Below are 14614 nucleotides of genomic sequence, written 5' to 3' on the forward strand. Positions count from 1 at the left end.
TCTCATTCTCCTCCACTTTCTTTCCTCTTCATTTTCATTAAATATTAAAGATTAAAACACTTTCTTTTATTTTATTTTTTTTTAGGGTATCGACGAAGGCAATAATTTTGCATCATCAAACAGTCCTTTTCTACCCAAATCATAATTATTAACAAACGTGACAATAGAAGAAACATGATTTAGAATCCTGATCATATCCACATTCTCATGATCGGGACTTGTGGAAATTAAGCTCACACGGATAAGATTTCTTAATTTCCACAAAGGACTTTGACTTGGTGCGTTTTTCCTGATACCACATACTCATACATCCTACTGGATAAAACTTCTCAATTTCCACAAATCAATTGACTCGGAGAAATTAAAAATCCCAAGAATTATTTTTACAAAACCTGCAGGTTGCCTATATAAAGGCAACGCTGTTTTACTACCATGCACGCATGCAATAAAAGCAAAATCACTTAAAGCCATTTTAGAATTCCTGTTGAGACGTAATGGCTTTAACTTTCTTCACGTTTAGACATTTAGTTTGTTTTTCCTTCTTAATATTTCATCTTGCAATTGCTCACTTCATTTCTTCTACTCAGCCACTCTGCCATCATCATGAGCGTTCTGCCTTGTTGAATTTCAAGCAAAGCCTTGTCATTAATCAGACTGCTTCCTCTGATCCTTCTGCCTACCCCAAGGTTGCATCATGGAAGCTGGATGAAAAAGATAGGGACTGCTGCTCATGGGACGGTGTCAAATGCAATGAAGACACTGGCCATGTTGTGGAGCTCGATCTTGCTAGCAGTTGCCTCTATGGTTCCATCAACTCTACCAGCAGTCTCTTTCAGCTTGTCCATCTGCAACGGCTTAGTCTCTTCGATAACAACTTCAATTTCTCTGAAATCCCTTCTGAAATCTTAAACTTTTCAAGGCTAACCCATCTAAATCTCTCTGAGTCTTATTTTTCTGGTCAAATACCAGCAGAGTTGCTGGAGCTCTCCAATTTGGAGGTCCTTGATCTAGCATTTTGTAGTTTTGATCATTTTTTTCTTAAGCTCCAAAAGCCAGGTCTAGCAAATCTAGCTGAGAATTTAACCAACCTGAAAGCACTTAATCTTATCAATGTCCACATTTCTTCAACAGTTCCTCATATTTTGGCAAATTTATCTTCTTTGCGTATCTTGTCTCTTAGTGGATGCTATTTGCAGGGTGAATTTCCCCCAGGGATATTCCAGTTACCCAACCTTCAATTCCTTGGTGTGATGAAGAACCCAAATCTCACTGGATATTTGCCACAATTCCAGAAAAGCAGTCCCCTTGAAGATTTGAGACTTTCAACCACGAGATTTTCAGGTAAGATTCCAGATTCAATAGAAAATCTTGAATCTTTATCTTACCTGGATATTAGTGACTGCTCCTTTATAGGAAAAATTCCATCTTCACTTTTTAACCTTACCAAGCTCGAATATCTATACCTTTCTGGTAATAGATTCTTGGATGAGTTGCCTACCTCCATTGGAAATTTTGCTTCTTTGAAAACTTTAGAAATTTATTCAATCAATTCCTCAGGCACAATTGCTGCATTTGGTAATCTTACCCAACTCAGTTCATTGACAATTTCTGGCAGCAACTTAGTTGGTGAGATCCCGTCGGTTTTCATGAACCTAACACAGCTTACTAATTTAGATTTGAGTCAAAACCAATTAACTGGTCATATTCCAGTTGAAATTAATAACCTAACTCAACTGCAGTATCTGCAATTTTCATCGAATCAATTGGAAGGCTCTGTTCCAAGCTCTATCTTTGAGCTTAGGAATCTTGAAACGCTTGACCTTTCCTTCAACAATCTCAGTGGCACAGTGGATCTAAACATGTTCCTTCTTAGCTTAAAACGTTTAAACACATTAGTTCTCTCGTCAAATAAAATGTCACTACTCACCGAAGCCACTGTGAATACCTATTCCAAGAACATAAATGTTATAGGATTACGTTCATGCAACCTTACTGAGTTTCCACATTTTCTGTACAACCAAAAGTTCCTGGATTCGGTGGATCTTTCGTCCAACAGGATAGCTGGTCAAGTGCCTGGATGGTTTTTAAACAACGTACTCGTACACGGTTTAGATTACTTGAACCTTTCTCACAATCTATTGACCGGCTTCGGGCAGGATCTCTCTGTTCTTTCATGGGCTGTGACTACTTTAGACCTCAGTTTTAACAAGCTGCGAGGACCACTCCCAATTCCAGTACCAGCGTTCACCTCATCCTATCTAGTTTCAAACAATCAGCTGACAGGGGAAATTCCACCATCAATTTGCAGTTTGAATCGTCTTTATGCACTTGATCTGTCTCACAATAACTTAAGTGGCATGCTTCCAGGATGTTTGGGAAATTCCAGTGTTCAGCTTTTGGTATTAAAACTGCAAGGTAACAAGTTCCACGGATTCATTCCTGAAACCTTCAGCAAAGGAACAAATCTGAGGATGATTGATTTCAACGGCAACTTACTGCAAGGGAGAGTGCCCAAATCGCTAGCCAATTGCGTAAAGCTCAAATTTCTTAATCTTGGGGATAATCAAATCACGGACTTCTTTCCTTCTTGGTTAGGAACTCTTCCAGAGTTAGAGGTGCTCATCTTGAAATCCAACAACTTTCATGGAGTAATAGAGGAGCCCAAAGCATGTTTTGAGTTTGTTAAGTTGCGTATCATTGATCTCTCCCATAACAGATTTGCAGGTAATCTTCCTTCAAAGCACTTCGAGTGTTGGAATGCCATGAAAGATGTCAATGCAAATAACCTAACATATTTGCAAGATCGTCTGCTGGGAACTGTCGGTTATCCTGAGCTTACTTATTATGGGTTTTCTTATTACTCACTAATATTGAGTAACAAAGGCACAGAGTTGGAATATGAGAAGCTCTCAAATCTGATCACGGCAATTATTCTCTCCAACAACAGTTTTGTAGGAGAGATTCCAACATCAATTGCTAATTTGAAGGGGCTTCGGACTCTCAACCTTTCCAACAACAATCTCCAAGGTCATATTCCACCAACTTTGGGTAACCTAATTGTGATCGAGTCATTGGACCTCTCCAATAACAAGTTCTCTGGACAAATTCCTCAACAACTTGGAGAGTTGACGACACTTGAAGTCCTTGATGTATCCGATAACCTGCTCACAGGGCCAATACCGCAAGGGAAACAATTCAACACATTTGGGAAGGGTTCATTTGATGGAAATCCAGGATTGTGTGGACAACCTTTCTCAAAAAAATGTGACAACTCTGCGACTTCACCACCAGAAGAAGACCCACGCTCAGAATCTCTATTTGCATTTGGCTGGAAGACAGTTCTGATCGGATATGCAAGTGGGACAGTAATAGGAGTGGTACTCGGGCACATCTTCAGCACAAGAAAGTATGAATGGCTTGCCAAGACCTTTGGACTGCAACCGAAAACTAATGGGAGGAGGAGGAGAGTCGGCAGACACAGGCAACGGATGTAATTAACCTTTTTTTCTTTTTCTTTTACGAAAGGCCTGCTTTGTTGTGCTTTAAATTTCTTTTTTCTTCTTTTCTCCGAAGTTTAATAAACCTTTTATTATTGTACATATACTATGTTGTTAATGCAAGTGGGCTAATAATTTGGTGGTTCTTGGCCACTTTACCTTCAGCATAGTGCACGGGCAAATATGAATTAGTCGTCTGCTTCTTTTTTAGTTTTAATTCAGTACCTTGTTATTATCCTGATTTGATTGAATGATCATGTCTTTAATTAACACAATTTACACTAATAGTTGTAAAAGATCAGTGCACCATTCTCTTTTTCCGAATTTGAAAGGATATGATTTCGAAAAAAAATCATATAACTGATGATCAGCTCCTACTGATTTTGGCATCGGCACAAAGGTGGGGGATTTTTTTGTGTTTTACTTTTCATAATTTCCATTATATATATTCTCTAGTTTTATGGGGCAATAACACCGAAATCAGTTAAAGAATCGCTTAAAATTACGAATTAATTTCTCAAAGAGTTTTCTGTCAATGCAGATAGAATTATGTTTTTGAAGCATCAAAAACTTACTTCGGGTGCCTGCTGTAAAATAAAATCATTAGACATCAAATATGTGCCAATAAGATAATTGGTAAACATTAACTATCGTCAAAATTCAATCACAAAGTTAGAAGTGGCGCAAAAGTAATTTGAAATAGAAATACCTTTAACAAGTTGTTGAAACGTAAAAATATAGTAAACGTGAGTGTTGCTTATTTTAGTCTCTGTTTGATAAAATTTCTTAAATAGAAATTATTTAATTAGAGCTTTTACATTACCAAAAGAAAAGAGTACTTACCAAAAATATTTGAATTGTTTGGTTGTTAATGAGAGTTTTTATAAAAAAAAATTATGAAATTACTTTAATTGATAATTTTTTTAAAATTATGATGAAAGGATAAAATAAGATTACTAAATAAATTAATGATACTTTAGATGGTTCAACTCTTTAAAAAAAAAAATTACAACCTCTATTTTCAAAATCATAAAATTTAAACTTTTATTAACGGAGGTAAAATAACTTATCCCCAAAAACTCTACTCAAAATATAATCAAACAACACTAAATTAAAAAAAATTATGAAATTAAATAAATATTTTTAACTATTAGATAAGTCAAATGAAATGAAATTGGAAACTATTTACTGTACCTTTGTCTTGTTTGTCATACTCTACACTCCCAACCGCGAGATGATAAAACTTTCTTAATTTTCGCAAAAATATTTACTGCTTTTTCAGAGCAGCGCCTGCCGCCAGCTTTCAAAGCTTAGGCAAATGGGTGAAGTTGATGTAATTAAGATCAATGTTTGACTCTCCATTACCAAAAGCACATTTTATCAATGCATGCAATAGTAGTGCATCCAGTTGTCTTTGTTAATTTGAAAAGCCATTTTCTCTCGGCTTGCTTGTTATTGTAATTATTAACATTTTCTAAGAAACTAAGCAACCTTAATTTAAACTAAAACTGTCGTGATTTAGGATAATTTCTGGTTATCATTATGGACGAGTGGAAGTACCACAATAAGAGTGTGTGATCAACTTCATAAATTGTCTACAGCTCTTACTTATTACTTAATTCTTGTGCACACCATTGACAATTAAAATTAAAGAATCCATGTGGTTAGGGGTCATGCATGATAATCATAATTCAGTGTAGACAAAAAGCATGGTTAATAGCCGGCAAGGAAGAAAGGCTGGATTGGTTTCCTTTTTCTTTTCTTTTTTTAATGTAATCTTTCAATTTTATCCTCCACAATAATATATTTATATAACTTTTTGGGAAATTATCTCTACACCACTTTTGTTTTGTCATATGTACATCCAATCACCTCAAAATTTTGACATGTTCTTTACATCACTTTTATTTTTAAGTTTGTATCAAGAAACCACTTTGACACTATAAAATGATCATTTTACCCTTAAATGAATTAAACAACTATTTATTATACAAAATTTTAAAAAATAAAAAATTATAATTACAAGAAAACCTCTGAAATTAATAAAATAAATAAATCTCAAATCTAATATGTTCATTTTTTTATAATTACAATTTCATTTAAAAATTATCATGTTAATTTTTGTAATTATAGTTTCATTCAATTTCTATAGAGAAGTTTCTTCATATTAATTATAGGGAAGTATACAATAATTATAGGGAACTTTTCTCTTCATGTTAATTTTTGTAAACTTCCCTATACTTAATTTAATCACAAAAATAAATAAAATTATAATTACAAGGTGTTAATATTTTTATAATTATAATTTCATTTAAAAATTATCATCTAAGATTTTGAGATTTATTTGTTTTATTGAATTTAGAGGTTTTTCCTGTAGATATAATTTTTTTTATTTTTCAAAATTTTCTAGAATAAAATAATCTTTTAATTCATTTAGGAGTGAAATGATTATTTTTAGTGTTAAAGTGGTCGATTGATACAAGTTTAAAAATAAAGGTAATGAAAAGAACATGTCAAAATTTTGTGGTGGTTAAATATACATACAACAAAATAAAGGTGGCGTCGAGATAATTTTCCTAACTTTTTTTTTAATTTATATGATGTTTTGGACCAAGCGATTGTTTTCATGTGTTTGTATAAATCGATTTGAGGCTTTCACATACGAGATTTTCCGGTAAGATTCCAGATTCAATAGAAAATCTTGAATCCTTAGATTCCTTGTTATTAGAGGTTGCTCATTTTCAGGAAAACTTCCTCCTTCAGTTGGTAATCTTACTAAGCTCAACCATCTATACCTTTCTGGTAATGATTTTTCGGGTGAGTTGCCTGCTTCCTTGGGAAAACTTTCTTCTTTGAAAACGCTAGAGATCATTTTATGCAACTTCTCTGGCAAAGTTCCGGATTCACTTGGTAACCTTACACAACTGAATTCTTTAACAATTTCTGTGACAATTTTTCTAAACAAAACTCTTATTCCTTGTCTTGGATCCCTAAACTTAACCAACTCACTTATTTGGACCTTTCAGGGAGCAAAATAACTGGTGAGATGTTATGTCTGCTCTCGAATCTAGCAGAACTTACTCAAATAAGTTTGGCTCATAACCAATTAACTGGTCCAATCCCCTTTTGCTTTATGAACCTGAACAAATTATCAACTCTGTACTTACATAATAATCAACTGACTGGCCATATTCCAGTTGAAGTTAGAAAGCTAGCCCAATTGCAGTTTCTGCGTTTGGCGGAGAATCAATTGGAAGGCTCTGTTCCTAACTCTATCTTTGAGCTAAGGAATCTTCAAGCGCTTGACCTTTCCTACAACAATTTGAGTGGCACAGTGGATCTAAACATGTTCCTTCTTAACTTGAAATCTTTAACATCATTAGTTCTCTCGTCAAACAAGTTTTCATTGCTCACGGGAACTAATGTCAGTACTAATTTGTCAAATTTCACTGTAATAGGATTTAGGTCATGCAGCATTAGCGAGTTCCCATATTTTTTGCACAACCAAGATCAATTAGTTTCTCTGGATCTTTCCTCCAACAAGATAGCTGGCCAAGTACCCCAATGGTTGTTAAACGTAAGCACAAACAGTTTGGAATATTTGAACTTTTCTGACAACCTATTGTCGGGATTCGGGCAGGATCTCTTTGTTCTTCCATGGTCTAAAATGAATACTTTAGACCTTGGGTTTAATAAGCTCCAAGGACCGCTCCCAGTTCCGTCATCAGTGTCAATCTATTCCTATCTAGTTTCAAACAATCAGTTGACACTTGACAGGGGAAATTCCAATGCAAATATGCAGTTTGAATGGTCTTCACGCTCTTGATTTGTCTTACTACAACTTAAGTGGCATGCTTCCAGAATGTTTGGGTAATTTCAGTGTTGAGTTGTCAGCACTAAAACTGCAAGCTAACAACTTTTATGGAATCATCCCTCAAACCTTCATGAACGGAACAAATCTGATGATGATTGATTTTAGCAACAATTTATTGCAAGGAGGAGTGCCTAAATCCCTAGCCAATTGTCTGAAGCTAAAATTTCTTAATCTTGGGGATAACCAAATCACTGATGTCTTCCCTTCTTGGTTGGGAACTCTTCCAGAGCTAGAGGTACTCATTTTGAAATTCAACAACTTTCATGGAGAAATAGAGGAACCTAAAACAAGTTTTGAGTTTCCCAAGCTGCGCATCATTGATCTCTCTCACAGCAGGATTACAGGTAATCTTCCGTCAAATCACTTCCACTGTTGGTATGCCATGAAAGATATCAAAGCAAGTAAGCTAACATATTTGCAGGTTAAACTCATGCCGTATGATGTTCTTGGGTTTACCTACAATGGTTATGCTGATTACTCACTAATAATGAGTAACAAAGGCATAGAGATAGAATATCCCAAGCTGTCAAATTTGATCACAGCAATTATTCTCTCCGACAACAATTTTGTTGGAGAGATTCCAGCATCAATTGCCAGTTTAAAGGGGCTTCGGACTCTTAACCTTTCCAACAACAATCTCTGAGGGTACATTCCATTAACTTTGAGTAACCTAACGGTCATGGAGTCATTAGACCTCTCTAGTAACAAGCTCACAGGACAAATTCCTCAGCAACTAGTAGAGCTCACATCCCTTACATTCTTTGATGTGTCACACAACCATCTTAAGGGAGCAATACCACAAGGGACGCAGTTCAGCACATTCACGAATGATTGGTTTGCTGGAAATCCAGGATTGTGTAGAGAACCTTTGTCTAGAAAATGCGGAAACTCTGAGGCCTCACCAGCAGAAGATGATCCACCCTCAGAATCTGTACTCGCATTTGACTGGAAGATAGTTCTAGCAGGGTATGCAAGTGGGACAATAATAGGAGTAGTACTTGGGCACATCTTCTGCACAAGAAAGTATGAATGGCTTATAAAGACTTTTCGACTGCCACCGGAAAGTAATGGAAGGAGGAGAAGACATAGGCACAGAATGTAATTAATTAGCTTTTATTTATTTTATGAATTACTCTGTAAAGACTTTAAAAATCATGTAGAAATTTTCTTTTTCTCCCAATTTCAATAAAAATCTCTTTATATTATCGTACTATTATTATAATTGCACACTTTGAGCCCATTTGAAATTATTTTTGAGAAATTTAAAGGTGATTTTAAAAAATTAAAAGTTAATTTTAGCGTTTGATAAATTTATTTAAAAATCATTTTCAACAAAATCACCTTATCCTGTGACAGAGAGTAAATTTTCAAAATCTGATTTTAAAAATCAGTTTTATACTTAAAAAATTTCATATATATCCTAATATATGTTATAAAAATCTAAAATTATCTTTTATTCAATTAGGAAATAAAATCATTACATTTAAAGAAATTATTATCATTTTGAATTATATTGAGATAACAAAATAAATACGGTTAATTTGTTTTAGCTACGAATTATTCTATATGCACATAAAATATTACTATATACACATGTTATTATAAAATAAATGCACGGGTAAATAAATTTTATAACTTTATGTCTAATTAAATCATTTGTATTCATACAGCAATTTAAAAATGAGATTTACCAAATATAATTTACTACTTAACTAATTTACGTAACGCCTTTAAAAAATAAAATTTACCAAGCGTTTGACTAATATTTTTACAATTTTTTCACAACTAATTATTTCTATATCACAACTAATAACAATTATTTTAAAAACTATAAAATTACCATACTAGTCGTTAATCTAAAAAACGTTTGTACGTAATTGTTTGCCAAACCTATTAGTTAATCACCATGTGGCTGATCGAACATCAATTAATACATAAATCATTGAGATGACAGGCATTCAAACATATACTAAAATCACTCAAATTTGGTTCTGATATGCCGTAAGAGTACTAAATAAAATAACAAAGGAGGATGAAAAGACAGAGTGGCACCGGCTCTGTATGCTTACAGCTTTGCTAAAAGTGCATTTTGGCAATGGCGTAAAGCGACCAGTTTTATTTAGTCGAAAAGCTCTTTTGGCTTAGCTAGCTACTACCACATCATCCAAGAATTTGTGCAAGCCGAATTTAAAATTTGTGGTGTTTGTGCTCCAGGACTACCTAAAATATCTTGTCAAGAGCTTCCAATTTTATGATTTACTTTTAAAGTATGACAGTATGAATAAATGCCGAATATAGAAATTCACCTGTCTTAAGAAGTCGATTATATTTTCAGAAATCTGTCATGGCTTGCTCAGTTCTAGAATCTGCAAATATATCAACTTATTATTTAAATCCAGACAGTTTGCAAAGATCCAAAGTTCATTTATTCACAAATCTTAAATTTCCTTTTATACGCCTATTATTATTCATCCTGTTTACACTGATCACCAACTTACAATCAAATTCAAATCATTCAACCTTCCAAATGATACATCATCCATAAGAATTCAAGCCCCGGTACCATGTAGGTCAAGGAAAATTGCACCATAGCACAAATTTCAGGCACCGGAATGAGTAACTGCTGTGCTGTTCATATAACCAGCCCTGTCATGGGTTTATGGTGAATAAGTATGTAAAACAACCCGAGTTTTTGGCCATTCATGAATCCTCTCCACTAAGATCTCCCCATCGAACATTGTGCTTGGCAGCAAGATAATGTGCTCTAACTGGTCCTCGGCTACCATAAGGATAGAGCTCTGGAACAATCTTCTTCTCTTCCAGTTCCTTCAGTAATGGTGTAAACAACGCCCAGGCAGCATCAAGCTCATCACTCCGAATAAACAACCTCCGTTCACCTTCTATTGCATCTAAGACCAGCCTCTCATATGCATCTGGTATTTCTGTTGGATACCTTCACATCAAAACTAAAGAATTAAAGTAATGCTCTCCAAAACCAGAAGAAGAACAAAAGATAATACAGATGCACAATTGCTCCATCAATTTGGCCGGGTCTGCAGATGGATGTTACTAAGGTAAAATGGTCAGGACATGAGATTAATACAGTCCCCTTACTTTTAATATTAATTAGGATTTTATACAAATTCTTTTAAAATAAAACATTAAAGAATTCAATCCTTACATGAGCCATAAAATAATTACGAAACATGAATAAAGACGTCCCAAGGCTTATCACTTGAGAAGATTTTATGAAATTGATGCTCACAGTCCCACTCCACAATTGAGTATTCTAGGTCATATATTACATAGTTAAGATTGCAAGTATCATTTGTAGGTAACTGTCTAAATAGTCCTTACCTTGATCGATAAAGCAAATTAAGGTCGCTGCAATCCAATCTCATTCCAAGACCAGGAACTTTGTTGTTGATCTTCAAGTATATAGCTTCACCAGGCTGGAGTCGGAGCACAAGCTTATTTGTAGCCTTGTCTAAGTCAGTTCCAAAATTCCGCTTGTACAGGTTTCCAGGGACATGTCTGAACTGAACTCTGATCTCTGCACTGAAGTTTCATTGACACTACATTCTCAAGTCAACCAGTTAAGCATATTCTACAATATATAGTGAAAGAATAGATCCTCATGCAAAGGGAAGAAATACTGCCTACCGTTTGGTATGGAGCGCTTTGACTGCTTTCATCAGGAAAGGAACCCCATCCCATCTTGCATTGTTGATAAAAAGAGCAGCCGCGGTAAATGTTGGCGTGAGACTACCCTTTGGCACAGTTGGGTCATCAGTATATGCAGGATATGATTTACTACCCTTGTTGTGGCCCTTGTATTGACCAACAATTACATTTTCAAGCAGAAGTGGTTGCATTGATCTAAGAACCTTCACCTGAATGAAGCCACACACAACAAAGTCAATGATTAACTTAAAACAATAGCAAGGAGTGTAGCATTTCCATAACCCACCATGGGATTTGATTCTTCTTTGGTGGTGATGGTGGTGTGTGGCTATACCTTAAAATAGGATCTCTAGCAATCATAGAAATGGTACACAAAGATGAACAGGAGACCACAATTCCAGTTCGTAAAATTTGTAGAAGAAAGGAAGACCGAATTACCTTTTCATTTCTAATGTCTTCCGCATCTAAGCTGACGGGAGTCTCCATTGCAAATAATGCCAGTATTTACAAGAGATGATTTTGCATTATATCTCGTATGATTCCATAGTTATCAAAATAACTGGAAAAATTTACCAATAAAATCAGCTGACTTGGGTGTCTGAAACAACTTCTAGTATAATAACAATATCTTCAGGCAACATATACAACTCACCCCCCTCGTCCCTCTGTACCAAAATCTTCAGAAAATATAAATTGTACATTGCGGATGTAATTCCTGGACCATAGAGGCTCGAAAACAAGATTGGAGAATCGAAGCACTGATAGATTCTCAACCAACTCCTTACCCAAGTAATGGTCAATCCTGAAAAGATATCAATAGAGTCAAACATCATCACGCATCTTTCTTTAAGGAAGCAAATGAGAGACAAACCTGAATATTTGATCCTCTCTTAGATACTGCTTCAAACTTCTAGTTAACTCGCCAGAAGACTCAGAGTCCCGACCAAATGGTTTTTCAACAATGACTCTTGTCCAACCAGTTGCTGATGAAGCTCTAAGGCTAGCACATTTCGCCACATCCACAAAAATGTTTGGAGGTATTGATAAGTAAAACAGCCTGTTCGATAGCTTTCCAGCCTAAAATTCCATTTTCTTACATTGGGTTAAAAAAATAAAACTAAAATAAACAAACACCAAATTTCACACAGGGAGCTAGTAACTAGCTTCCTAAACATGAATCTATTTTACAATTAGTGGAACAATAAGAAATATGTCAATTACTTAGTCCATTGCGGAGCAGAACTCCTCACGAACCTAGTAATAGTTTTTATTTGGATTCAATACATTTACCAGAGACTTACATTTACTAACAGGATTTTACCTACACCTTCTCCCTATTACCCTCCTCCTAGAATTAGGGAGTATGGAAAACTTCACTGCAATTAAATAACCATTTAATAACCCATGATATCAAAGGGGCACGGAAACAAAATCCCACCAATAGATGGTTAATGAAATGTTCCGTTAGTTCAAGGATTCAATGGCTCCACTGCTACCAAAAATTGCGGGTGAAGTAATTCATGAAGGGAAAACTCTAAATAAAGGGACTTTTAATGAAGGAAAGGAGGATTTATTCAACTACACCATTAATCTGTGAGTTGAATTAAGAGCATTTTATTATACTTTATTGTTTGAAATTAATATTAAAGCCCTTTAATCTGATTCATGCGTCAGAGGTTTCTTGCTGGCAATAATGCCAGGCCCCCGACAGTTTCTCCATTACAAAACGAGATCAGAGTCATCAATGGATAGACGGCAATTAACATCGATTAGCAGAGTACCACTTTCCCACAAATATAAATCTGCTTGTTGAAGCCAAAATTTGATATCAACATCTCTTGCCTTCCCTGTAATATTTTATTGTATCTCAAGGCTTAAGTATCCGTTCACAAGGCTAATTTGTCATGTAATAAAGATGATAAAATCAACCCTTACAAATTACTAGTTGGACATGCATTAGTAGAATCTATGACTCCAGAGTTCCTATAAAACTACAAATTTCTTAAAGGTAAAGAAGTAATTAGTTACCTCTTTCTCTTTCAGTCCGCTGTCTAATTCTGCAAAATGCTCCTCAGAGCTGTACAGACCGGAATGGTAAAAGCATCTCTTCAAGAACTGATCCATTTTGTCTTCACAATTTTCCCTGTAAGTTCCCTCAACTATTACTATATACAAAACTCAGTGCACAGTCTGCTAAAAAGTACATGTGAGGGTTTCGGAAAATTACATACTTCTTATCAATTCTATAAGTTAAAGTTTTGCTAATCACGTTCCTCAGCTCCTCATCAGTCAATTTAGTCCGAGCATAACCAAAAACTGTAAAATCCTGCATAAGGATGATAAATGGAAGAAAAAATGAAAACTTATCAGCTATTGAACATTCATCACGGTTGTTGAAAAAGTGAAATTAGTGAAGCAACAAAGCATAGAACCTCAGGCAGACAATCTTCATAGTATAGTGCGAAAAGTGCGGGAAAAATCTTCTTCTTTGCGAGGTCCCCTGAGGCTCCAACAACTGTTATGCTGAGTGTAGAACCCGATTTTTCAGATGATGCCGGAACGGAGGCCTCTATCTCTTGAGGCTCGGAATGATCGTTTGGCCAGAGGTTTTCCAGCTAAATCTAAACTCAAAATTGCAGCTAGAAATCAGCAATGAGAAACAAAACTGATATGCTGAAGACAAAATATAATCATTGCAAATAATTATGATTATATCAATGAGCGGACAATTTGATAAACTCTCTTTCCAAAAAGAAATTTTCTTCATATGCAAATTCATTTGGCAATTGTCGAAAGCAGGAAAAATCTTTTTTTTTTGTTAAATAAGAAATTCATTTTGGACACAGTTTATGAATAAGCAATAGAATGAGAATTAAAACCCATCTGATACTGATTCGGCGTAAAAGACTACAGTAGAGGTACCAGTATCTCACTATCTTGCAAAGAAACAGCATTGAGAGGATGCCCATTAGAGGATTTAAGCTGAAAATGCTTTCTAGCATGGATTCTTGACTGAACTTGAGATACCCAAGCGGAGAAAAAATATTTTCTTGGGACAACAATGAAGTCACTGAAGAGTTGTGTCTTGTAATGCTTCAAATGAAGAAGAACAAGAACTCAAATGTGAAGTAGCCTTGCTCAGTTAGGGATCAAGAGGAGTGGAGAAGTTAGGATTGAGCAAACGTGTGCATATGGATTACGTTTATGGTTTGTGTTATAAAGATTGTATCTATAAAATAAATTTACAAATGCAAGTGCCCTTTTCCATTGATGAAGGGACCAGTGTCGTTGAAAGTTACTTTTCATATACTAAACAAATCTGTCATATGAGGTCAATAATTTTTCGTTTTTCTTTATTCTTTTCTAATTTATAAATTTTAAGTTTACAAGTCAACCGAGCAGAACAAAATGTTTATGAAACATGCATAGACAATACAAACTTGAATTAAGAGTTAAAATACTTTCCTAAAAGTTCTATAAATACAACTAACTTGTACTAGATATTGAATGGTTCTTATTTAAATTGAAGAAAGTTTTAACTTACGAATGTGTTTATTTG

At 34.9% G+C, this 14614-nt stretch overlaps 2 protein-coding genes and 1 pseudogene across 2 annotated transcripts; 2 read left to right on the top strand and 1 right to left on the bottom strand.

The window, feature by feature from the left end:
• The first annotated feature begins 430 nt into the window (after positions 1-430).
• LOC107175110 (receptor-like protein 7) lies at positions 431-3661 on the top strand. Its single transcript, XM_025094306.2, has one exon. It carries the CDS (start codon positions 495-497, stop codon positions 3492-3494), a length of 3000 nt encoding a protein of 999 aa, XP_024950074.2. The 5' UTR covers positions 431-494; the 3' UTR covers positions 3495-3661.
• A 4389-nt stretch (positions 3662-8050) lies between these two features.
• LOC127900321 (putative receptor like protein 25) lies at positions 8051-8473 on the top strand. The gene has a single exon (XM_052434954.1). The coding sequence runs from the start codon at positions 8051-8053 to the stop codon at positions 8471-8473; it is 423 nt and encodes a 140-aa protein (XP_052290914.1).
• A 1307-nt stretch (positions 8474-9780) lies between these two features.
• Positions 9781-14172, bottom strand: LOC102618896 (glucose-6-phosphate 1-dehydrogenase, chloroplastic-like; annotated as a pseudogene).
• Positions 14173-14614: the final 442 nt, after the last annotated feature.

The sequence above is a fragment of the Citrus sinensis genome, chromosome 2 (assembly GCF_022201045.2).
Source record: "Citrus sinensis cultivar Valencia sweet orange chromosome 2, DVS_A1.0, whole genome shotgun sequence".
In the NCBI taxonomy this organism is placed as follows: domain Eukaryota; kingdom Viridiplantae; phylum Streptophyta; class Magnoliopsida; order Sapindales; family Rutaceae; genus Citrus; species Citrus sinensis.

Excerpts from the sequence above, each read along its gene's own strand:
- LOC107175110 (XM_025094306.2), top strand. The coding sequence starts at position 495 with ATGGCTTTAACTTTCTTCACGTTTAGACATTTAGTTTGTTTTTCCTTC.
- LOC127900321 (XM_052434954.1), top strand. The coding sequence starts at position 8,051 with ATGGAGTCATTAGACCTCTCTAGTAACAAGCTCACAGGACAAATTCCT.